At 37.5% G+C, this 26369-nt stretch overlaps 1 protein-coding gene, 1 long non-coding RNA gene and 1 pseudogene across 3 annotated transcripts in view; 2 read left to right on the forward strand and 1 right to left on the reverse strand.

Annotated features, from left to right (window-relative positions):
- LOC119770762 overlaps positions 1 to 26369 on the reverse strand; it is a 99352-nt gene that overhangs the window by 17191 nt on the left and 55792 nt on the right. Inside the window, exon 4 of one of the 2 annotated variants that reach the window (XM_038266237.1) lies at positions 1459 to 2162. In XM_038266237.1, coding sequence (XP_038122165.1) covers positions 1459 to 2162 — 704 coding nt within the window. Of the gene's footprint in view, positions 1 to 1458; positions 2163 to 15601; positions 15904 to 26369 lie in introns of those variants that run through there. The other variant, XM_038266238.1, reaches the window with a different exon arrangement.
- Positions 6608 to 8881, forward strand: LOC119770768. Its single transcript, XR_005278985.1, has 3 exons — positions 6608 to 6802; positions 6883 to 7207; positions 8402 to 8881. It is a non-coding gene; the product is annotated as an uncharacterized LOC119770768 (long non-coding RNA).
- The window catches only part of LOC119769153, a 65980-nt pseudogene continuing 59578 nt past the window's right edge, over positions 19968 to 26369 (forward strand).

Consider the following 26369-nt stretch of genomic DNA (forward strand, 5'->3'; position numbering starts at 1 on the left):
GCAAGCGTCAGTACATTCCATGTTCCGATTCGTGTCCGTGTTTTCATGCCAAGGGTTGTTCCATTCCTCCAGTCTGTTTTCCTTCTTGCAGTTTCAGTAGCCCTCAGTCCACTTTCGGGCTCCATAAATGGCTAGCCTAAGGAGCCTTAGCCTCGCGGTTGACTACCACCCACGCTGCAAGGCCAGCTGTAGCCTTGTCGCCGCAGTTACTACGCTCGCTCGCTCTTTTCCGTGCACTTCACTTTTTCTCAAAAATTCCAAGAAAAATTCCCACATTTGTTCGACGACCAACGCTCGAGAAATATGTGTGTTGCGTTTTCAATGTTCGTCTATGTGACGCACTTCGCGCGCGGCCCGACCGGGGCTCTCGACTGTGTGGCTTGTTTGTAGCACAAAGGGTGATGACGACGATGACCCTTCTTGCGCCGATGATGCCACCACTTCACTGATAACTTTGTTATTATTGCAGGCTTAAACGGGACCGCACGAGACTACGATGCAAAGCACCACTACGACGACACTCCAGGAACTACTGGTCTAAGGGAAAGATCATCGGAACCAGCATAAGCAAGAAGGATGGTCAGACTAGGGCAGCCCCGGTGCGAACGTCGACTAGTGTCTACGAACGTCCTGTTGCCAAGTTAGCAGTGCTGGATGTTCGGCGCGATTAGATTTGAGCTGACTGGCGAGTCAGCTCACCTGGGGAGAGTGTTATCTGCGCCACTGCGCAGGGTGCGCACCTCATCTACCAACCCCTTGGGAATCAACACAGGCCAACTGACACGACGGCCCGCAGCTGTCAACAGCGTGAAGTAGCAAGTCACTACTTATGGTACGTTCGTTTGAAGAGCCGGTGCGGCACTGAGTGCCGCACTCGTAAGTGCCAGTTTTGGTTCAATCGAACGTCATTTGTCAGTGTGCGTGGAACTCGCATGAAACTGCAAAAATATCGAGTGCGGCACTAGAGGTTCAGTTCCAAGATGGCGGCGAAACTCGTGCGGAACTAACACGAGTTTCTTCAATGAAACACTTTGACAGTTCTGAATGCGACACTCAGTGTGGAACCAGCCATCAAACGAACGTACCATTAGATTCAGTTTCAAAGCGAGTTCGTACGCAGAAAATAGGTTGAGAAGTTTTAAGTGCCACAAAAGTACGAAGTTTATAATTATTAGTTTGAAATCTATAGACTAATTGCACTAAATCTATAAGAGCACGCGAAGTGACTCAGATTATGAATTCTATTTATAATTACACCTTTTTTCTACTGCTCAAGTATTTTATAGCCTGCCCACCCTGCAAATACACGATTTCACGCAAGTCCAGTGTTTTATTGCTCCGGCGGTTATAAAATTGGAAACCTTCAAGCTCGTTGCCCCAACCTGGACAACAGTTACTTTCACGATAAAATGCCAAATTTTGAATTATTGCAAATGATTTTTTATTTGAATAACTTACCTTAATGTAATTTGCATTGATATACGGTTCAGCCAAACTGTCAGGTTCCGTACTTAAAATGACACGTGAATGTTCATTTGGTAAAATAGTTTTGTATCGATTCTTCGATTGTGAGCCAAACACCAATGGTTTTTCTTGGTAATTTGTTGGCAGATCCCAAAACTCTTGATGAATTTTAAGAATCATTTTCTTTTGCTTTTCATCTGTATCGCTATTGTTGGCTCTGTCAGTATTTGGAGATAATCTAACAATTGACAAATTAGTTAGCTTTACATCATTATTTTCTCCTGTTAGTACATTTGCATCTTGCGATTTATCATAACTGCCGTAGCTGCCTTTGAATATATGGTGTAGGTTTTTCATATAGTTTGCCGACAGAAAATTAGATGCATTTTGAAGAAACTGAATGTTTGCCAAATATATTTTAAAGTCCTCACTAGTTGTTTGTGGGCTCAATGGCTTAGTTGTTATTTTACGAACATTTGCGTTACATATATTCATAGAATTTACCCCATCTGACAACGCGTACGTACAATTACAACGAAAACATTCACAATTATTGTACTGGGCCAAATTGTTGGTGGATGCCGTTGCAGACTTTAATGTAAACATGCTACTTGTAGTTGCTTCTGTATGAGTATTTATTGAACATCCACACTCATTACTGAATGATTTAATGGGTGGTTCAGATTTTTGAATGGATCCTGTAAAAAAGGTTTATGTTTTATGTTTTTAATGTTACACTGAAAATATGCCACACTTTTTTTTCAAGTGCCCAAACACTTGAATGATTGAATAAAGTCACATCGTAGATCTAATTGTTTTGTGTTTCAACATCAATCCAAACCACTATCAAATGCAAGTGTTTGGGCGGTTGACTTTTTGGTATTTTTTTTACATGTTATTTTCATTCGGGTGGCTCAAGCTTTTCAATTGTTTTGCTCATGCATTTGTCCCACCGTCTTGAACTATTCAAAGTGATGAGCAAAACACTTGAAAATGATCTTAAGATCTACCCAAAACAGGCACTATTCAAAGTCAACGTGATTATCCACATGAATTTAATGTGTTTCACTGATTGATTTTTGCGCGACTTTCATCGAAGGCTAGAAGCGAGGCAAGAACCAATAGCACAACAAACTCTCCCGACTTCAACTGGCCGGCCGGCGCAGTGGTAGCGTGCACGACTAGCAAGCGAGAACCTGTAAATCGCTTGTACGTACTTTTATTTTTCAACACCATTTAAAATTCAAGTGTTTGGCTATTGACATTATTTCATGACCAATCACCGAAATGTCAAGTGTTTTGCGATTGATATTTGAGTGCTCTGTACAGCAGGGCCAGATCATGTGTAGAACACTTCGTTGAGCTGTGTAAGTTTTGCTCAGTGTATTGACAAAGAACTTTGTCCAACACGGAAAAAAAGTGTGCGAGAAATCGTGAATTTCGATTCATGAATTCGTGAATACCGTAATCTGGGGTGAATCGGGACTACAGTCTGAATAGGGACAGCAGTTTTTAGAGCACTTAAAGCTTTAAAGTTTGGAAATGGATGTACACATTTTGTTGGTCTGAGTCTGTTCTAACCGAAACCAACGAGAAAAAACAAAATATTTTGCTACAACATGGTTAAACTGCTGTCCCAATTCGCCCCATGTGTCCCGATTGACCCCAGTTTACGGTAATTTTGTGCATGATTTCGTGATACCTTTCATGATTTCATGAATTTTATGCATGAAATCGTGCATAAAATGCACGAATTTATGAATTTTATTCATGGCTAAAGTTTTTTCACGAATATTCATGAATTTTCTTTCATGAAATCATGCATATCACTATTCATGATTTAATGACTGATTTACATGAAGTCATGACTAAACTTCATGAATTCATGAAAAATATTCATGATTTTACGATTATTTAGGCATGCGTAAATTTTACGCCGTAAAATTTTATCCGCGAATTTATGAATCATGTTTTTCATGATTTCATGAAAGTTTACATGATTTCATGAATAAAATGCATGAATTCGTGCATAACATTCATGGGTTTATGAGTTTTTATCCATGTTTATGACGAGTGACCTTGATCAATCAAGAAAAGTTTCGCTCGAACTGTCACGTTTGTTTTTCGCTTGCCAGTTCAGCCGTGTGTTTATTTGACACGAAGTCAATCGCATTGTGACTTGTCGCGTCCTGTTGTGTTTACCGGTGAAAGTGACCGTGATTTGTGGAACCGGGATTTGGAGGTGCTCTCCATCGTAACCGGAAAAAGATCTGCGGCCATTCCGTTTGAAATGGCAACGGAGCCAAGAGCTAGCAGGAGGAGGACCAAGTTGCAGGAGGAGGACCGGACGGCAGGAGGACAGAGCGCGGGAGGAGGACCGGGCGGCAGGAGGAGGACCGAGCGGCAGGAGGAAGACAGAGCGCGTGAGGAGGAGTAACAAAGTAAGAGTGAGGACAATCTGCAAAAGACAGAACAGTTGATTGTCGAATTAAGGGGAACATGGTCCATAAGACTGTTCCCGTGTTTTATCTCCGCGTGTGACAGTTTCTTGGTCGCGGACTCGTAGGGATTTCGGTTTTCTGTCAATTGCCGGGGCATTCTACGCGTGTGACAGTCAGTGAGGATTGTTTTGGTTTTGGAAACGAAAAAATCCCATTTTTTATCGGTTCCCGTGGATGCGTTGAGTGACATTTCGGCGATTTGTTTTGAGCTAGAAATGTGGACATTGGTAAAGAATGTTAATAATTTTAATGATTTTAATATTGTAAGCATATTTTTTTCAGCATTTAACATATTTAAAGCATTTGAAGTTTATAACGTATTTAAATAATATAAAGCAACTAAATTTTCTTAGGTATTTTAATTTGTATTTTAAGTTTTTTGAAATATTATTATTTTTAGGTATGTTATATTAGGGTGGTCCAAATCAAGACTTTTTGGGGCTACCCCCAGAAATCAAAGATTGACCCATCACTAGGCAAAATTCCAAATTTGAGCTCATTCTGACCACGGGAACCCCTCCCTCCAATCGCTTAAAGTTTGTATGGGAAAAATCGTCAAAATGTATGGAGAAAAGCAACTCCCAAGCCCAAGCAACACACTTTGTCAGATAATCGTATTTCCTAACAGGTTGTATAACTAATCCGCCTCGTTACCACAACTTGTCCTACAACTCCTGTGAACTGGAAAAAGCGCACTTTTTTCTGTTGTATAACTTGCCAGAAAAAGATGCAAGTTATCAGAGTAAGTTGTACAAATGTATTTGACAACACTGTGCTATCAAACAAGAGATTCAACGAAAAAAAAGGGGCGTGGTTTACGGCTTTGCTGTCAAATCAAAGCGCACACTGGAAAGGAAAGTTAGATTGAAAACAGCTGTCTAACCGTCGACTAACTTACATGTAAACAAACGTTTCTTATTAGAATTTCAATCAACGACGAAGCTAATATAAAAATACGCTTGTTTCTGCAAGATTTATTTAAAATAATTCGAAATTGAATTTAAAAAAAGAAAAACAATCATGGCGTGCATGTGATTAGTGTGAAATTTCTTGCATGGCGAACTTTTAGATTTTCCTTTTTTGGTGAACTTCCTCTTTCGCAAGATTCGATCCGATGACTTCGACGATTTGTTGTTATCTCCACGGCAGGTCCAGGCGCGCTTCCACATCTCTCCACGGGGCTTCATAGTAAACAAGCTGGCTCAAGCGTCAATAAGAAGGCTGCTGTCTGTTTTGTTAGCTAAAGAACTTAACTCCAACGAAGGCTGTCATTGGAATTGAAGTTATATAAGTTTGTTTCAAGTCAGTTTTATAACTCCACTATATAACTTTGTTATAACAAATTGTTTCAACTGTCATTTCGATTACCGTACCACGGAGTAATATTGAAAACCGGTATGATTTTGATTTGTTGTTTTCTCTATCATAAACTCTATAAGCTGATAATTTTTGTAGCTTTTACCAGCGATATGTTTACAAATGAATCGGCCAACAATCAAAACTATTGCAATCTACAATAAATTAACATTATTGAAACTCTAAATTCCTAATGTACAAATTTACACCACCTAACAACACGCAATGTCAAGTTGAATATGTATGTTGAGCATCAGTTAAATAATTTATTCTCCGATAACATTTGTGTAACAAAGCGAGAAAACCTAGGTTATTTATAGAATGGTTGGCCACGCCCATTTTTCAGAAGATGCCGTCACATGATAATTTTAGATAAGCAGTGAAACAAACAGTGCAATATTGTTTTTATCCATCAAACTGTTTTCGAGTAAAACATTGCAGATGAGGGAACAGCATCTTGGCATATCAGCACTTTGACGTTCAATTACAGCTCATAAAAAGTGTTTTTAAGTGATAAATAGCTCAATAGGAAGTGAGCAAGCAAGTTTCTATCAAAAGTGTTCCAAAATAGTTTAAATAGTGAAAATCAGCAAATTGGATGAAGTTGGGAGCAAGTGCGTACACACTCAGTTTTTTATGCCGAACTTCGGCAGAATTCTGCCGAAAACAGAACAACTGAGCGCTCGGCAGAGAGTTCGGCAGAAAATTCATCTGCCGAAGTCTCGGCAAAAATAATTTTGACAGCCAGCTTTTTTGTGCCGAAAATCTCGGCATCCCTGAAACGAATTCAACCGAAAATCTCGGCATTTTTCATAATAAAACCAAATCGAGATTCTCGCAATTAATTTAAAGCTTTAAAACAATATGCATGCATGCTTTTTTATATTTATTGCTCTTTTTATGTATAATCTAATACAATCTGAACCAGAATGAATCCTATACTTCTACCAAGCACCATCCAATAAGAAGGAAAGTTTGTTTACATAGTTGTCAACCGTGCTTAGTGTTTTTCAACTATTTTCTGTGATTTACTCACCAGATTTCTCTAAAACTACTTCGCACCGTTTCTCAAGTGCTCACTAAACCCCTGTATGGTGTTCGTCGGATAAAATACCGGTTAAATTGTGTTTCTCGCGTTACAAACAAAGTGCGATTTCACCCAGAACTGGTGTTGCATTGTTCGACTTTTTGGGCCACCGTAGACGCTGTCGGTCCCTGTTTGAAAAATGTCGCACGTCGTACGAGTTGTCGCACGGTTTTGATTTTACCGTTTCGATATCGATTGGTCGAAAAGACGACAAACGCACGACAAACACTCGACATGCGCGACATTGTTTTTTCCATCGATTTTCTTTAATTTCGACGTCACGATTTTCGTCGACGCAAACAGTTTGACAGTTCTCTTCAGTTGATCTTGTTTGGACTTGATTTCAACCGAATTGAACCAGTTGTCGTTGCTGTTGGGCTACTGGAGGATTTTGGTAAGTTGTGTTACTTTTCCGGAAAGTTTTGGCTGGAGTGGCGAACGGCCAAATCATAGTCTTATGTTCTGGATTTCCAGATTTCGGTTTTCGTGGCGGTGAAGGACGAAGACGGGACATATCGTAAAATCGGTGGGCCATGTCCATGGACTGTGCCGGAGGACGGTATCGGAAGGAATCGGTCTGCGATTGAGAAAGCGGATTGGTGTTTTGCTTTCCGCGGAAGTTGCATTTCCAAAGGAGAAGGAGTGTCCGAGTGTTGAATGTGTCGGAAACAGAAGGAGGGAGACGGAACATTCAAGCTCGGGAGTCAATCACTGTTCCGCGTGAATAAAAAGATGGAGGAGGATGGAATAATAAACTCCCGCGACGTTTCTAAACAGCCAGAATTTGTTAATGGAACCGGTGAGTAGTGTTTTAGATGAGGTGTGTTGGGAGTGCGTTTGTATGACGCAAAACTAAACATAAACATAAAACCAATAATTCGACGAAGAAAAATATTCAAATTTGAAATTGCACAATTTTGAATTTAAGATTTTTTCATTTAATAATTCTTAAAATTTCAAAATTCTTAACTTCTGAAATCCTAATTTCAAAAATTCTAAAAAGATTTAGTTTCTTTAAAATTTGGAGGTTAAACGATATATTTAAAATTTTAAAATCCAAAAATAAAAAAATATAACTCTTTCGTTCTGAAATAAAAAACTAAAAATTCTTAAAATTCCAAAATTCTTACCTTCTGAAATCCTAAATTAAAAAAAATCGAGGATTCTAAAATTCCTAATGCTATCAATCTAAAATTCCATAAATTTTTATTTTTAATTTAAAAAAATATAAAAATTTTAAGTTAAAAAATTCCAACATTTTTAAATTTTTAAATTTCTACAATTCCTTGCTTCTTTTCAAATTCTTCAAATTGCATAGTTTAAAAAACCATTAAATGTTGAAATGAGAAAATTCAAGGTTATTAATAATCTTAAGAATTTGAAAAAAATTAAAGATCCTAGTTCTAATAAAATTCTCAAGATAACATAGTATTCGAAAATCCTTCATTCTGATATTCTGAAAAATTGTATTTTAATTCTTCAAGTTTTTATATTCCAAATAATTTAGAAGTTTAAAAATTCTTGAAAGTTTTAATACTTTTAAAATTCTTCGTATTAATATTTTAATATTTTTAAAATTTCTGATTCCTAATATCTTGAGGTTTGTAATTCTAAAAAATACAATAATAAACTAGATAATAAGTTTTCAAATTTATCTATGTTTTTGTTTTACAATTTTGTGATTTCAAATATTTAAGGTTTTTTTTATAAATATTATTTATAACTTTGAAAAATATTTGCAACGGCATTTCAAAAATATTTTATTTTTGTCATTGGATACATCAGAACCTCACTGCTACCCACAATAAAATCAAACATAACATGTTTCATTTTTAAACCCAACAATTCTGATGAAAGTCAGCTTTTTAAATTTCAAAACATGAATCTTTCTTTCTCAAAATTTTGAAATGCAAAATATTTATAAAACACGTCATGTCTTAGAATTTTTAAATTCTTGAATCCTGCATTTTTAAAATTATTTTATTCGTTCCAGTTCTGTACAAACAGCTTCCAGAGTGCTTTTGCTGGACGTGGACTAGCAAGAGGAAAAGGACAATGAAAATGCGTTGGTGGTGTTGGACTTCTAGCGGAATCTCAAAAGCGCCATTATCAAAACTCAGTCTTCTTCCTGGAGATACTTCCGGCCGAGAACATCCTCCGGGTGAAGGCGATCGAGGTGGACAAACTTCCCACGGGGCAGCACTCGAACATTGGAAGGGTAGACAAGCAGAACCTTTCCAAAAGTGGTTGGCCATCGTCGGACCAAAAGGAGTCAGTTTGTATTTCCTTCTTGTGCAACGGCCAATCCCGTCATTAAGCGAAATTAAGAAAATTATGGCTGCAGTGATAGTAAATATTTCAAAAACAAAGTGCCAGGCCAGTGCAAACTAATACAAATGAATAAACATAATCAAAAACATAAACAAAGTGAATTTTATTTTGAAAATACCCTCAAAATACCGAAATGACAGCACACGACAAAGGCACGACATCCTAAATAACAAAACCGTGCGACGTCGGTCGAATGTCGTACGACAATGTCGAACAATTTCGGTTATCGATCGTACGACAAATACGACATTTTGGTGCAAAAACGTCTGACATTCGTGCGAAAGTCGCGCGACATTGGCGTGCGACGTCGTACGATTGCACGGACGACAAACGACGGACGTCCGACGGACTTTTCAGTCAGGGTTGTAACAACAATATCTACACTCTACGAGAGAACAACCCAATTAAATTGCACGGACGGTGTACTCATCGCTGATTACTCTTTTTACCCAAATTGAGGAGCCCTCCGAGGGGGACGACACTCACGCAAAATGGGCTGCAAGCAGTGTTTGAAAAAAGTTTCTGACCAGGACCGCATAGCATGCCGCGGGTATTGCGGAGCAATTTTCCACATGATTTGCGCCAAGGTGGACGTCCCGCTGCGGGAACAGCTGGATTTGAACCAGACGCAAGTATTCTGGATTTGTGGGGAATGTGCCAAATTGTTCTCCAACAGTCACTTCCGCCGCGTCGTTAAGGACCACGATGGGGGCAACTCGGAGATTGCCGAGTCGATGAAAACAATGCAGAACGACATCGCGAATCTTACGTCGACGATTACCGACCTGAAGGAGAAAGTCCAGACCCAATCGACATCATTGTCCACACCCTCGTGGCCAAACAAACGACAGCGCGGCTCCAGCACAGATACTCCCGTGAAGGTCGCTATTCCAACCGCCTTTCGCGGAACGAAGGCTATGAATTCAGTTCCAGTAATCGCAGCTGAGCCGAACGACCTGTGGTACCTGTGGCTCTCCAGTTTCCCCCCGAGTGTCACGGATGAGGACATACACTCGATGGTGAAAGAGTGTCTCTCCACAGAGTAACCCAGAGTGACCAGTCAGAAGAAATGTCATTTCATTTTTTGGCTCCATAAGGTTTGCTGGTAGCAGGCGTGCGATGTACCTACGATGTACCACCAAGTTGAACCAAAAATCAAGAGGCAGTGGGAACTCTGTCTTACTCTGTGGTCTCTCCGTCGAAGACGACGATCCCATCGTCGTAAAGATGCTCGTGAAAAAGGGTGTCGACGTTTCCACACTCTCGTCGGTGACGTTCAAAGTCGGAATCGGCCGGGACTACCGTGAATCGTCCATGGATGCAGCCAACTGGCCGGAAGGACTGTCTTTCCGCGAGTTCGTGGACATCGACCGTAGACCAGCGCCCACCGTATTGCCATCGGGGTTTTCGAGGCGCCGCCTGGAATAATCTCGCAACGTCGTAGTCAGCCATCATTTGCCGCTCTGCCATCACCGGGACGCCTGTTAGAAAGACCTATGGAAGCCCCCAATCACCCCGTCACAGTCGAGTTCCCAGCCAGCGACCAGCACAGCCGTCCCGGGCCTGTGTTCGGGTGTCGGGAGGGGGTCTTCCAGGCCACATTCACAGGCGAGTACCATCCGTTATCAGATTTATCGTGCCCTTACAGTCCTTCGACTTCCAGCGTGCAGCCATGCCACTGGTTTGCCTTACACGGAACGACTTCTCATATTGCTGCCTTGTCATCACCGGGACGCATGTTATATGGTCGTAAGGAAGCCCCCAAACGCTCTGACGCAGTCACGTTCCCAGCCAGCGACCAGCACAGCCGTCCCGGACCTGCGTTCAGATGTCGTGAGGGTCTTCCAACCTACTTTCAGAGGCCAGTATCCAATCACCAGCTCGAATGACTGTTTCGACCTTGACATTTTCTCGGATTCCAGCCAAAGTCCTGAACCAGGTCGTGACCCAAACCAAGACAGCCACCTGACGATACGACCATCACCGGGACGCACGGTATACGGCACTATGGAAGCCCCCGATCACTCCGTCACAGTCGAGTTCCCAGCCAGCGGCCAGCACAGCCGTCCCGGTCCTGTGTTCGGAGATCGAGAGGGGGTCTTCCAAGCCGCCCCCACAGGCGAGTACCGTTCAAATCAAGTGACTTCTTGCTCTGAAAATTCTTCAGCTTTCAGTTCTCAGCCGAATACAAGTCACCAGCATGACAGAGCTGCCCGTGAGCCTTTCACGGAATCGCAGGCTCCCACCCCGCCTTCGTCAACAGACACCAATGCTAGTGGAACGTGTCAGCAGATCCGGTTCTACTACCAGAACGTACGAGGATTAAAAAGTAAAGTGGACGAGTTTTTCCTGAATTGCCTTGATTGCGACTACGACGTCATTATGCTGACCGAAACCTGGCTGGACGACTCAATAAATGCTGTGCAGCTGTTTGGAAATGCTTTTGAAGTGTTTTCTACTCATCGCAACGCCGGAAACAGCCGCCGTACCGTGGGTGGCGGTGTACTCATAGCTGTCCGGAAGTCCTTGGATTCGACTGTATGCGCTGAAGCTGCTGCTGTTAATCTAGAACAAATCTTCGTCAAAATTCAGCTGAAGACGCAGAAGGTTTTTGTCGGCTGTTTCTATCTACCTTCTGAAAAACGCTACGAACATCAATTGGTAGAGGATCACATAACCTGCATTGAATCCGTTGCTGGACTCGCTGATCCGAGCGATTACATTGTGGTCGCCGGAGATTACAATCAGTCCAATCTGGTTTGGAAGGCGCTATCCGGCAATCGCTCGTTCGCCGACCCCCCTGCACACGCACACGCGCTGTCGGATGGAAAAAAACAACACATGAAGTGCTAATCGATGGTGTCGCTAGAAATAGCTTGCATCAATGCAATCTCGTACCCAATCATCAGAACAGAATCCTTGACCTTATCTTCATCAGTGATGGCGCTGAACGCACTGCAGTGTCTGAAGCGAACGACTCTCTAGTTCCTCTAGATAGGTATCACCCTGCACTGGTTTTCGATCTCTCCGCTGTTTTGGACGCAGAATTCGAAGACGTTCACGACCCCTCGATCTGAACTTCCGGAAGACAGACTTCAGCGAGCTGATTCGGAGCTTGGAAAACACTGACTGGACAAGTGTTTTAGGATCTTCAGATGTTGATGCAGCAGTTGATATCTTCGGATCTGTCGTACGAGAACTTCTCGCGAGGCACACCCCCTGCCGGCGACCTCCTCGAAAACTGGCTTGGAGCAACGCGAGTTTGCGCGAACTCAAAAGGCAACGAGCTGCTGCCCTCGAGCGATACACCCAGCACCGCGGACCGATTACACAAGCTGTGTTTAAAGCTGCCAGCTCCCGATACAAGTCTTACAACAAGCGCTGCTACAAAAGCTACATCCGAAAAACACAAGAAAATCTTCGCCGCAACCCGTCGCAGTTCTGGTCCTTTGCAAAATCTAAATATCAAGAAAATGGACTGCCCTCTACTATGGTTTTAGGAGAGACTGTAGCCAAAACGAACGCCGAAAAGTGCACCCTTTTCGCCCAACACTTTGCATCTGTTTTTCAACAACCTGGTCCAGCACCTGCCTCTGAACAGCATCTGGAACTGGTACCGCGCGACGTAGTGGACATCGATGTTTTCGTCGCTTCCAAGGACATGTTAAAACGTGCATCGCTGAAACTAAAGTCGTCGAACGCGCCAGGACCTGACGGCATCCCATCGGTAGTGCTCAAGCGCTGTTTCGAACAACTGTCGGAGCCGCTTTTGAAAATTGTGAACCTGTCCTTGCAACAATCCAAGTTTCCAACTGCATGGAAGAAATCAGTGATGTTTCCGGTGTTTAAAAAGGGTGCAAAACGATTGATTGGGAATTACAGAGGAATCACTTCTCTCTGCGCTGGATCGAAGCTTTTAGAAATTGTTGTTGGTGAAGTCATCTCTTTCAATTGCCGCAGCTTCATCTGTCCCGAGCAACACGGATTTATGCCAGGAAGATCTGTCACTTCAAACCTGATGGAATTTACAAACTTCTGCATCGAGAATATTGCGGCGGGTCGACAAGTAGATGCAGTTTACACTGATTTGAAGGCAGCTTTTGACCGCTTGGACCATACCATCGTGCTCCAGAAACTTGCTAAGCTCGGATTCTCATCTCGTATGTGTCGCTGGCTGGAATCATTCCTCAAAGAACGGATAATCCAAGTAAAGATTGGTACATCGCTGTCAGCCGAGTTTTCTAACGGATCGGGTGTCGCACAAGGAAGCAACCTTGGCCCACTTGTGTTCACTGTGTTCTTCAACGACTCCAACGCCCTTTTAGTCGACAAATGCAAGCTCCTGTATGCTGACGACTTCAAAATTTTCTTGGCCATCGACAACCTCGCTGATTGGTACGGTCTTCAGTCTCGCCTCGACAAGTTCTCTAACTGGTGTGACGTGAACCGCTTGGAACTCAGCGTGCAGAAGTGCACAACTATTTCCTTTCACCGGAAAACAAGGCGCGAGGTGTTTTCGTTTGATTACTCGCTAGGTGGGCACGTGCTCGAGCGGCTCGAAGTCGTGAAAGACCTTGGGGTCCTACTTGACGAAAAGCTTACCTTCCGGCAGCATCTATCAGCAATAGTAGACAAGGCTTATAGACAGCTCGGGTTTCTGTTCAGAATGGCGCGTGAATTCGATGACCCGCTCTGCCTTCGGTCGTTGTACTTTGCCTTGGTCAGGTCCCATTTGGAATATTCGTCCGTAATCTGGTCTCCTTATCATCAAAACTGGATTGACCGTATCGAGAGAATCCAGAAGAAGTTCGTGTGGTACGCCTGCAGAAAAATGGAACGACCCTACACGACTGCCGAGCTACGAAGCACGCCGCAACCTGCTTGGCATCGAAACACTGGAGACGCGACGAACCATTGCGAAAGCTGTCTTCGCTGCTAAGATCCTGACCGCTGAAATTGATTGCCCACATCTCTTATCCCTACTAAATACAAATATTTCTTCCAGAAATCTGCGTCCTCGAGCTGACCAGGGGCTTCTCGCACGCTCGTTCGCAAGGACAGACTATCAGCGCAACTCTCCCGTGAGGTCCATTTCTGACGCTTTTAACGACGCCTACAGGTTTTTCGAATTTCACGAACCCGTGAGCAAGTTCCGCGAAAAGCTGCGCGCCGAGTTCAAGTAGAGGACACGAATTCGGTTAAGTAGAATCTAAAATGACAATTTTTTAACGCGTTGTAAATTATGTTTGTATTGTGCTACCTGTAATTGTAATTTATTTTATTTGTAAAAGCATCGAGCAATACCCAACCATTTAGACCATTTAGGTCCGATGGGTCAATAAACAATTCAATTCAATTTATCGTCATGCATTTCCTTGGTGAAAGCTGCAAATGAAAGACCCTTTAGATATTATTTTTCCTAACAGATGTTATTAAAAATGTTTACCTTTCAAGTAGAAATCCAAGCAGAAATCCTGTAGAAATTCAAGTATAAATCCCGATTTATCCAAAGTTCCGGAACTTAGTTCAGTGAGCACTACTCATATCGAAAACAAATATGGCTACCTCAACATCTAACCGAACAGCTCGGCACTTTCTAGCAAATTTGACAGTTGAATTGCCGAACTCGGTAGATTTTGGACATGCCGAGATTTTCGTTAAATTTAACTGACGAACTTCGGCATTTTGCTTAGATCTCCCGAACTATCGGTTAAATTTAACCGAGAATATTGGAACAATGAATTTTCTGCCGAGATTTCGGCAGAATATCACTTTGCCGAGCACGTTCGGCAGATATTTCTGCCGAAGTCGAATCTTCATTCTGAGTGTGTACCCTCCCAAAAATGTGAAAATATTCCCTATGTTGTGTGTTTAAGTTGGAAAAGAGTGAAGTAGACTGTGTTTTAACACTTGTGTGGCACAAATCTCATGAGTTACATAAGTCAGTTATACAAGTAGTGAAACAAGCTGTTATTTAACTAACGTTGAAATTTTGTCTTGTATGTTGATCAAAAACAGCTGTCTAACTATTATTCAACAGACGACAAGTTATGAGTGCTACTTGGGCTGTTTTACTTTTTTACCTGTGGAAGGCGCCATAATTATCCGATAGTTACCATTTCTCAAATGTAGAACCTTCATTAAATTTAGAACAACTTTCCCCAAGACACCATATTTTTAGGATTTTTTCCCGCGAAGTTATTAGCGCCCAAAACTGACCTTTTTTGCGCGGCCAGCTGTAAAAGGCAACCTAACAACGATGTTTATTTCCAATTCGTACACGCACGTGCTTTCTCTCATGGTACGTTCGTTTGAACAGCCAGTGCGGCACTGAGTGCCACACTCGTCGGTGCCAGTTTTGGTTCAAACGAACATTCTTTTTCAGTGTGCATGGAACTCGCATGAAACTGAAAAAAAATCGAGTGCGGCACTAGAGGTTCAGTTCCAAGATGGCGGCAAAACTCGTGCGAACTAGCGCGAGTTTCTTCAAACAAACACTTTGACAGCTCTGAATGCGGCACTCAGTGCGGAACTAGCCCTCAAACGAACGTACCATCAGGTTCAAACTCTCTCACGAGCTCCCTGACTGAAAAGTCCGTCCGACGTCCGTCGTTTGTCGTACGTGCAATCGTACGACGTCGCACGACAATGTCGTGCGACATTCGCACGAATGTCATACGTTTTTGCACCAAAATGTCGTATTTGTCGTGCGATCGATCATCGAAATTGTTCGACATTGTCGTACGACATTCGACCGACGTCGCACGGTTTTGTTATTTAGGATGTCGTGCTATTGTCGTGTGCTGTCATTTCGGAATTTTTAGGTTATTTTCGAAATAAAATTCATTTTATTTGTTGTTTTGCTGATTTTTATTGATATTTATTAGTTTTCACTGGCCTGGCACTTTGTTTTCCAAATATTCACTATCACTGCAGTCACAATTTTCCAAATTTCGCTTGATGATGGCCAATCCGGTAGAATTCGTGTGCTGCCCCGTGAGTAGTTCGTTCACCTCCATCGCTTTCACTCAGAGGTTGTACTCGGCCGCAAGTTTGTTCTTTTTTTCCAGGTCTTAGTATTGATAATGGCGATTTTGACATTCTCTAAAAATCAAACACCATCAACACTTTCATTGTCCTGTTTGGAGACTGTTTGATACAGATCTGAAATGAATTAAATAATAAAAAAAATACTGTAACTAGGGGAACAGCATCTAATTCCAGCGTGCCTTTAATGTTGCCATATCAGCACTTTGACATTCAATTACAGCTCATAAAAAGCGTTTTCAACTGAAATCAAATGATAAATCGGCCAATAAGAAGTGAGCAAGCAATTTTCTATCAAAAGTTTTGAAAAATTAGTTGTTTGAATAGTTAAAATAAGTAAATTGGATGGAGTCAGAAGCGAGTGCTTATTTTGCTAAACATACGAGAATTTCTCCTATTTGCTACCTGGCGAAAATATTCAAATTATTTAAAATTTCTAGAAGTTAAGAATTTTAGAAATTAAGAATTTCAAAACATAAGAATTAAAAAAATTTAAGAATTGTAGATAATAATTTTGTATTTGTCAAATTTTCGATTCAATAATTTAATAATTTAATAATTTAATAATTTAATAATTTAATAATTTAATAATTTAATAATTTAATAATTTAATAATTTAATAATTTAATAATTTAATAATTTAATAATTTAATAATTTAATAATTTAATAATTTAATAATTTAATAATTTAATAATTTAATAATTTAATAATTTAATAATTTAATAATTTAATAATTTAATAATTTAATAATTTAATAATTTAATAATTTAATAATTTAATAATTTAATAATTTAATAATTTAATAATTTAATAATTTAATAATTTAATAATTTAATAATTTAATAATTTAATAATTTAATAATTTAATAATTTAATAATTTAATAATTTAATAATTTAATAATTTAATAATTTAATAATTTAATAATTTAATAATTTAATAATTTAATAATTTAATAATTTAATAATTTAATAATTTAATAATTTAATAATTTAATAATTTAATAATTTAATAATTTAATAATTTAATAATTTAATAATTTAATAATTTAATAATTTAATAATTTAATAATTTAATAATTTAATAATTTAATAATTTAATAATTTAATAATTTAATAATTTAATAATTTAATAATTTAATAATTTAATAATTTAATAATTTAATAATTTAATAATTTAATAATTTAATAATTTAATAATTTAATAATTTAATAATTTAATAATTTAATAATTTAATAATTTAATAATTTAATAATTTAATAATTTAATAATTTAATAATTTAATAATTTAATAATTTAATAATTTAATAATTTAATAATTTAATAATTTAATAATTTAATAATTTAATAATTTAATAATTTAATAATTTAATAATTTAATAATTTAATAATTTAATAATTTAATAATTTAATAATTTAATAATTTAATAATTTAATAATTTAATAATTTAATAATTTAATAATTTAATAATTTAATAATTTAATAATTTAATAATTTAATAATTTAATAATTTAATAATTTAATAATTTAATAATTTAATAATTTAATAATTTAATAATTTAATAATTTAATAATTTAATAATTTAATAATTTAATAATTTAATAATTTAATAATTTAATAATTTAATAATTTAATAATTTAATAATTTAATAATTTAATAATTTAATAATTTAATAATTTAATAATTTAATAATTTAATAATTTAATAATTTAATAATTTAATAATTTAATAATTTAATAATTTAATAATTTAATAATTTAATAATTTAATAATTTAATAATTTAATAATTTAATAATTTAATAATTTAATAATTTAATAATTTAATAATTTAATAATTTAATAATTTAATAATTTAATAATTTAATAATTTAATAATTTAATAATTTAATAATTTAATAATTTAATAATTTAATAATTTAATAATTTAATAATTTAATAATTTAATAATTTAATAATTTAATAATTTAATAATTTAATAATTTAATAATTTAATAATTTAATAATTTAATAATTTAATAATTTAATAATTTAATAATTTAATAATTTAATAATTTAATAATTTAATAATTTAATAATTTAATAATTTAATAATTTAATAATTTAATAATTTAATAATTTAATAATTTAATAATTTAATAATTTAATAATTTAATAATTTAATAATTTAATAATTTAATAATTTAATAATTTAATAATTTAATAATTTAATAATTTAATAATTTAATAATTTAATAATTTAATAATTTAATAATTTAATAATTTAATAATTTAATAATTTAATAATTTAATAATTTAATAATTTAATAATTTAATAATTTAATAATTTAATAATTTAATAATTTAATAATTTAATAATTTAATAATTTAATAATTTAATAATTTAATAATTTAATAATTTAATAATTTAATAATTTAATAATTTAATAATTTAATAATTTAATAATTTAATAATTTAATAATTTAATAATTTAATTTAATAATTTAATAATTTAATAATTTAATAATTTAATAATTTAATAATTTAATAATTTAATAATTTAATAATTTAATAATTTAATAATTTAATAATTTAATAATTTAATAATTTAATAATTTAATAATTTATTAATTTAATAATTTAATGGTTTAATAGCTTAATAATTTATTAATTAAATTATTTAATAATTTAATTATTTATTTATAATTTTATGATTTTATAAATAACACCGACCAATAAAGTTTCTGCGCAGGTTCAATTCAAGGGGACCCCAAAAACATGTTTACTTTGTATTTTTCAAAAATTTCAAAAATGTTTGGACAGAGCCGAATGGGTTTTCTCCAAAGTTTGTATGGAGAATTAGAGCTGTTCGCTACTCCCTCAAACTTCATGCTGCCCCCTCGAGTTGAGCCAGGTTTCAGAATTTTAGAGTTTTATAATTTTTACTTAATTATTGTAAAATTATTTAATACTAGAATTTCAGAAGTAAAGAATTTCAGAATTTTTGTGTTTGAGATTAAAAAAAAGTTTTGGCTCGTAGAATTGAAGAATTCAAGAATTATTTTTTAAATTTTTTTATTGTTTAGAATTTGTGATTGCATTAGGTTTGGATCACCCCTCCTGTCCTCCCCCACGCACATTTCCATCGTCCTCTTTTTTCCTCCCGGCACACCTCCACCGTTTAAAAAAACACGACTCACCCCGAGGGGCGTGACAAAGGCCTTAATGTATTAATTATCGGCATTTAATACATTAAGGAATTAAATTCCTCATGTCGTTTGACATTTGACAGCGCCACACCTGCTTTGAAAACTTTGGTTTGCTTCGTGTCTCTTTCGCGCACTCCGCTGTCAAGCTTGTTTTGGTTTCGTGTAAAAAAGACGAAGTTCTTCGTCAAAAGAATGACGCCGTGAAGCTGAAGAGATTTTGGACCAAGCCGATCTAAACGTGCCATTGACGGAGAAGTTGCAGCCGGTGGAGTTGGATTACATTTTCCAGTAGCTGGTTAAGTGCGATGCGGATCCTGGGACGCGCCTTAACGGAGTAATAGAGTTTAAGCTTAACAATCAGACGTCGGACGAGAGCAAGATTTCGTTGCAGCTGGAGGTGCCTTGCTACAGCGACAATTCGACATCGGCGGAAAAGAAATTGCACCTCCTGTGCAACCGCAAAAGTGATCTGCACTACGAGCCAAGCTACGAGCTCTCTGACGAAAACGGCGCTCTGCGGTGCATTAGCGTTCGGATGCTGGAATGGTTCATCCGGCAAATGATGCGGGAAGATGGCCACATTAACGCTGGGAGGAGGTTCAAGAACGGGTGACACGAAAGCATTCAGGAGTAGACAATTGTAATCATCCGAGTTAATTAGGTACTTGGAGTGACTTTTAATTACGTTAGATGATGACTTTTTGATACAATGCTTTGAAAAAATAAAATATCTCAACTTTGTTGTTTCATTTATTTCAATAATAGTCCCACCATGTAAGGTTGGCCGGTTCTTGAGTGTCTGGAATAACGACGTTGGCGGCTCCTCATTTCGTTCAACCGGCGATTGCTTTTCCACCGGGCTTATGGTAGTACCGATGATCTGGCTTCTGGAGGTCATCACGGGACTAACGACATCTAGGACTCGGCGGTGATGAGGTTGCAACGGTAGGGACACATCAGGGGAAACCACTTCTGGTAGGCCGCATTGAACATGCCAAGCTGTTTGGCGGGAGTGTTACGGAGAAATCTGTGGGAAATGACGTGGGAAGAATTCGATTCGAGGATCCGTTTCAACAAACGCAGCATCCAGGTGGGCCGCTCGATGGCCTTCTCCAACAAATCTTCCGGCTGGGCCAGCTTCGATATCGTCCAGTACGTCCTGGTTACCGCCCTGGATGACGCTGCGCAACTTTTCCGGTTTGCCTGTACCGCGCTGGTACTTTCCTGCTCGACCGCTCTTCGATGACACAAATTTGGCGCCAAACACAACAACAAACACACGCGGTGTCAAAATGTCAAATCAATGTAGTGTAAGAAGAGGTGGCGTTGTTTTGAACGTAAACAATCGTTAATATATTTAATTCCTACCGTTAATTAATTAAATAATTTAATTTCTTACTATTGTCCCGCCCCTCGACTCACCCCAATCCGCTTTCGATCGCAGACCGGTTCCTTCCCGTCCCATCTTCCGGCATGATCCGCCGGGTTAACGATGTTTCACGTTCTCTTCCACCGTCGCGAAGGCTGAAATCAGGAAGTCTGGAACATAATGTTATGATTTAGCCGCTCGCCCACTCCGGCCGGAACTTTCCAGCAAAAAAAAAGAACACAACTTACCAATCAACCAGCCAAAATCCTCACGCAAGGCTGTATATCATAGGTACTCGCGATCTTGCTTTGCATTAGTGTGAGTGCATGACTCCGTGCCACTAAAACCAAAACAATAACAAACGAACAATGGACCGTGCCAGGAAAACCAAAACATAAACAATGTCAGTGTCAGTGGAGTGAGAGAGTCCGAGATAACGATTTTGACAACCGCACTACTACACACTCAATCGCGAGTACCTTAGGTAGAAAGCCATGATCCTCACGAACCTTTACAACAATATTGTTTTTCTGATTTGATCAAGTCCGAACAAGATCAACTGAAGAGAACTGTCAAACTGTTTGCGTCGACGATAATCGACTTCGAATTGAAGGTGAATCGATGGAAAAAACAATGTCGAGCATGTCGAGTGTTTGTCGCACGTTTGTCGTCCTTTCGACCAATCGATATCCTCTGCGCTGCGTTTCTGGCATGTTTATTATAATTTTCAACTAAAATAGCAGGATTGTTTTGAGATATACTTAGCATATAAATTCTTAAATTATGTCAAACATAAAAAAACTGCGCTGAAAAAAAATAATTTGAATAAAAGACAGCTTAGGCTCACTTAAAAAGTTACAGCAAATGTCATGAGAACAGGGTTTGTTTGTTTTTCCAAGCATTAAACGCAGTTTTTCGTATATGCTAAAGAAACACGATAATGATTCAATTATTTAAAAAAAAACTTCAGGTAATACAAATGTTGTTTCTTTAGGTAGTTTGTTTTAACAAAAATATACTTTAGTACAAATCAGAACAAATCAAGGCAATTTTACAATTATTGCTGCAAATTTTCATTCATTCTCTCTAAAATGATTTTTTTGTTCTTTATGGAAAGGAGAATGGGCAAATTTGTATGGAAGCTGGTCCAAGAATGTACACGAACGGGACCAACTTTTTTCGAAAGATCTCGCCGAGACATGAGAAAAAGTCTTCTGGACCAACTCTCTAAACCCCGGGGTTCAAAAGTTACATGCTGTTGAAGTTTGAGTATTTTGGGTTAAAATGTACAAAAAAATCGTATTTTTGCTATTTCTAAAATCATTTATAAAATCTCTGTTTCATTATGGATTTCGATTTTCTTGACTTCATTCGACGCGTATCAGCAAAAACTATAAATTCTGATATGTCTTAGCATGATTGAAACATGATTTCTCTTGTTTTTAACCGTTTGAACCGTTTGTGCAAGAGGCATCCCATAGAAACAAGTCGAAACTTCAAGGTTTTGAAACCGGATCCGACCTAGACTGCTTCAGTGAGTATGGAAGGCTTCAGTCCAATGTTGTAACAACTTATTAGGATGGTCTGAGTCATCCGAGAACTCCTTGGCGTTAAGACCGGTGAGTCTACCGCCGTAACAAGCAAGATGTCGGCGGTTTTTGGCCGCTGATCATACCCGCATAGCTTCAGTGAGTGTGGTAGACTACTTTGCTAATGTGTTAGTATGTCCTGGGTCATCCAAGGACTTCCTGGAGTTAAGATCTGTGGGTCTACTACCGTAACAAGCAAAATGTCTACCGGTTTTGACAACGGAACATACCCGCATAGCTTTAGTCAGTATGGTAGACTGCTTTGTTAATGTGTTGGGATGTCTTTGGCCATCCTAGGACTTTGGATTCAGTTTTTTAAAAAATCCAAAGAAAATGTCTTCCTTTTTTATCTAAGAAAACTGCATGGTATTTCTTGTAACAAAAGCAGATAAATTAAAATCCAAAACGTTTGCAATTAGGTTTGGATCAGAACAGATGACGATTCATGGATGAACTAATTCATCAAATTTGTATTCTCTCTCACACGGTCTTACAATATGATATCTACTGTTGATCACATATTACATTACATTTTATATCTTAACAAAACAAACCTAGTATTTTAGTTGAAAATTATAATAAACATGTCAAGAACGCAGCGCAGCGGATAGCAAACGAAAACGACAACGACGACAAAAGTCCATGCAGAGAATCAGCGCGCGCTTGTAGGTAAACAGGTAGGCAGGCAGGCGAGCAAGCTCGTGAGAGAGTTTGAACCTGAGAGAGAGCACGTGCGTGTACGAATTGGAAATAAACATCGTTGTTAGGTAGCCGCTTACAGCTGGCCGCGCAAAAAGGGTCAGTTTTGGGAGCTAATAACTTCGCGGGAAGAAATCCTAAAAATATGGTGTCTTCGGGAAAGTTGTTCTAAATTTAATGAAGGTTCTACATTTGAGAAATGGTAAGAGTCGAATAATTATGGCGCCTTCCACAGGTAAAAAAGTAAAACAGTTGCTTTTCTCCATACATTTTGACGATTTTTCCCATACAAACTTTAAGCGATTGGAGGGAGGGGTTCCCGTGGAATTTAGCCTAGTGATGGGTCAATCTTTGATTTCAGGGGGTAGCCCCAAAAAAGTCAAAGTGTTAAATTAATATTCAAAGTGTTTAAATTTTGTTGAGAATTTCAATAATTTTAAGCATTTATTTTTGTCTAGGTATTTTAATACCGTCGTCAGGGGTGACATTGGGCCTGGGGGGTGAGATTGGGTCATACAAATTTCAGCATTTTTGTATGACCCAATCTCACCCCCCAGACCCAATGTCACCCCTGATGACGGTATTGTAAATATTTGAAATATTTTAAGTATTTGAAACATTTATTTTTTAAGTTTTTTAGAAATATTATCATATTTAGGTATGTTATATATGCTAATAAATTAAGGTATTTTTATTTTTCCAGGTACGTTAATATGGTGACTTTTAAAAGTTTTTGCTATTTCAAGTATTTTTAATATTTAAAGTATTTAATGTTTGTTGAGAATTTCAATTATTTTAAGCATTTATTTTTGTCTAGGTGTTTTAATATTGTAAGTATTTAAAATATTTTAAGTATTTGAAATATTTATTTTTTAAGTATGTTAAATATGCTAATGGTTTAAAGTTCATTCATTTTTCAAGTAATTTAATATTATATGTTTTCAAAGTTTTGAAGTATTTCAACGATTTGAAATAATTAAAGTATTTAATGTTTGTTAAGTATTTAAATAATTTTAAGCATTTATTTTTTTCAAGGTATTTTTTTTTCTAGGTATTAAAAGTATTTGAAATATTTCTTTGTTTTATGTATGATTTTAAGTATTTTAATTTTTTGAGGTATTTTAATATTCTATGTTTTTAAAGAAATAATTAAAGTATTTAAGGTTTGTTAAGTATTTTAATAGTGTTAAGCATTTTATTTTTTCTAGGTATTTCAATATTTTAAGGATTTCAAGTATTTTAAGCTTTTGAAAATGTTTTCTAAATATGTTAATAATTTTAATATTGTAAGTATTAAAAGTTGTTGGAGTATTTTACATATATAAAGTATTTTAAATATTTAAAGTATTCTAAAGTATTTTAAGTATTTGAGGTATTTTAAGTATTTAAAGTATTTTAAGTATTGTAAGTATTAAAAGTATTTTAATAATTTCAAGTATTTAAAGTATTTTAAGTATTTTAAGGGTGCACAGCAACGAAGGAAGTTGTTGTCTTCTTGTTCCAAAATTGTTAAACTTACGGACCCAATCCTGCAATAGCGGGATTGTAAAATTAATCAAACTTTGTTGTAAATTACTTTGTGGACAGTACTTTAGGGGATGAATAAAAAAATATTTCAATAGTACCCGTAGTTTTGAAGATACTAAAATGTCTGTAACACAAATCTGGGTGCAAAAGCTTTGGTTGATGTGCACCGTTAAGTATTTTGAGTATTTAAAGTATTTTAAGTATTTTAAGTATTTTAAGTATTTTAAGTATTTTAAGTATTTTAAGTATTTAAAGTATTTTAAGTATTTTAAGTGTTTAAAGTATTTAAAGTATTTTAAGTAGTTTAAGCATTTAAAGTATTTTAAGTACTCTAATACTTTAGGTATTTTAAGTATTTTAAGTATTTTAAGTTTTATAAGAATTTTAAGTATTTTAAGTATTGTAACCATTGGTCACAGTTCTTGAACGAACCTTCACTTTTCAATTTATTTCCGTACATACAACATCACACGACACAAGCAGTGAAGGGTTATCCGTACCGCTGCAAACACGCAGATCCTGACAGCGCTAGGTCAGGACTGCACGAAAAGTGGGAGGAAAAGAAAATGGGGCTTTTCCCTCCCAAAATAAGGAGGTAATGTTTACCTCAGCCGCCGGCGACAAGAATCGGGCTCTTTTACTATCAGGCGTTCGTGCGGTGCAGTCGAGGTTCCGGAGTGCCAGTACCGTCTCTACTACTGGGCACGTCTTGGCCTTCCAGTGGAAGGGCAGCGGTAGTTACCTTTCCCGCTTTCCGGATCTCGGTGCCGTATGGTGGTCAATCTAGCCTCGTGAGTGCGCAGGTGCCGTTGGCTACATCTAACCGTCAAGGACCAACCCGAATCTCTGGCGCAGGGCGCCATCACCGTCAAGGAGATTTTCCCCTCTCGGCGCGAACGGATTGGCAGTAGCCAGGTCCGCCGATTCCGACAACGAGGGAAGACGCCTGCCGCAGGAAGGATCGGCAACGCCCGCTCGACCTTGCCTCGCGGTTTCCAGCGCAGCAGCAACAACAACAGCCGTCAACCGTTATTCGGCTGCAACGACCCCCCCCCCCACGGGACTTCCGGCGGCGCAGTCGAGGGCGCTCCTGTGACCGGCCAACGCTGAGGAGAACGCCGAAGGCGTTCAATCCCGGGAAGCTGCTGCTGGAGTTACGGTACGTTTAGTCCCTGAAAGTGCTACACTAAATACACACACACACACACACACACACACACACACACACACACACACACACACACACACACACACACTTTACACGATACAGAAAAATACACGATTTAAAGTTGAAAAGTGTGGTTCTTGATTTTTATTTCCTTTCCGAGTCTCTCTTGAATCGCTTAGTAGTAATGCCGACCCTGAGATGATGAGTAGTCAGTAGCTCAGGTCTACGACTACCTTTTTAATAAATGGTCTCTGCCCTGAAAAAATGGAATGAGTTAGCCCTCCTTGACAACTGATCAAGCCATTAGTTTCAGTATTTTAAGTATTTTAAGTTTTATAAGTATTTGAAGTATATTAACTTTTTAAAGTATTTGAAGTATTTTAAGTTTTTTTAAGTATTTTAAGTATTTAAAGTATTTTCAATATTTTTTTTCAGTATTTAAACTATTTCGATTCCTGGATAATTCGTGCCCAATATGCATAGTAGGATGTAACAAAAATGACTTTTTGGTGGGCATTCAGGGGTTTGTTCCGGTGGGCATACTGAGCCCAAATCCCAAATATGAGCTCGATTGGACGTAACAGGAGCTGGCGCTCCGCCCTTCAATTTTAAATGGGATTTAACCCGTAAAAAAAGATTTTTTCAAAAATGTCAATTTTTGAGGCATTTTGGCCAGTGAAGCGTTTACCAAAAAAATCACTGGCGTGTAGGCCAGATCCTTGCGCATCTTTTGGTATATATAACATTGAAGTTTGGAGCACCCTGGATCTCGTACAGACCTTCAAAGTTTGGCATTTTTTCGAAAAATCGGTCTCAGCAAAATCAAATGGCGTCTCGGGCGTCGCGAGACGCGACGCATATCTTTTTTGCCGGGGCCGGTTTTGAAAAAATGCCAAACTTTGAAGGTCTGTACCGAGTTCCAGGGTGCTCCAAACTTCAATGTTATATATACCAAAAGATGCGCAAGGATCTGGCCTACATACCAGTGATGTTTTTGGTAAACGCTTCAGTGGCCAAAACGACTCAAAAATTGACATTTTT

The sequence above is a fragment of the Culex quinquefasciatus genome, chromosome 3 (genome assembly GCF_015732765.1).
Source record: "Culex quinquefasciatus strain JHB chromosome 3, VPISU_Cqui_1.0_pri_paternal, whole genome shotgun sequence".
NCBI classification, from domain to species: Eukaryota; Metazoa; Arthropoda; class Insecta; order Diptera; family Culicidae; genus Culex; species Culex quinquefasciatus.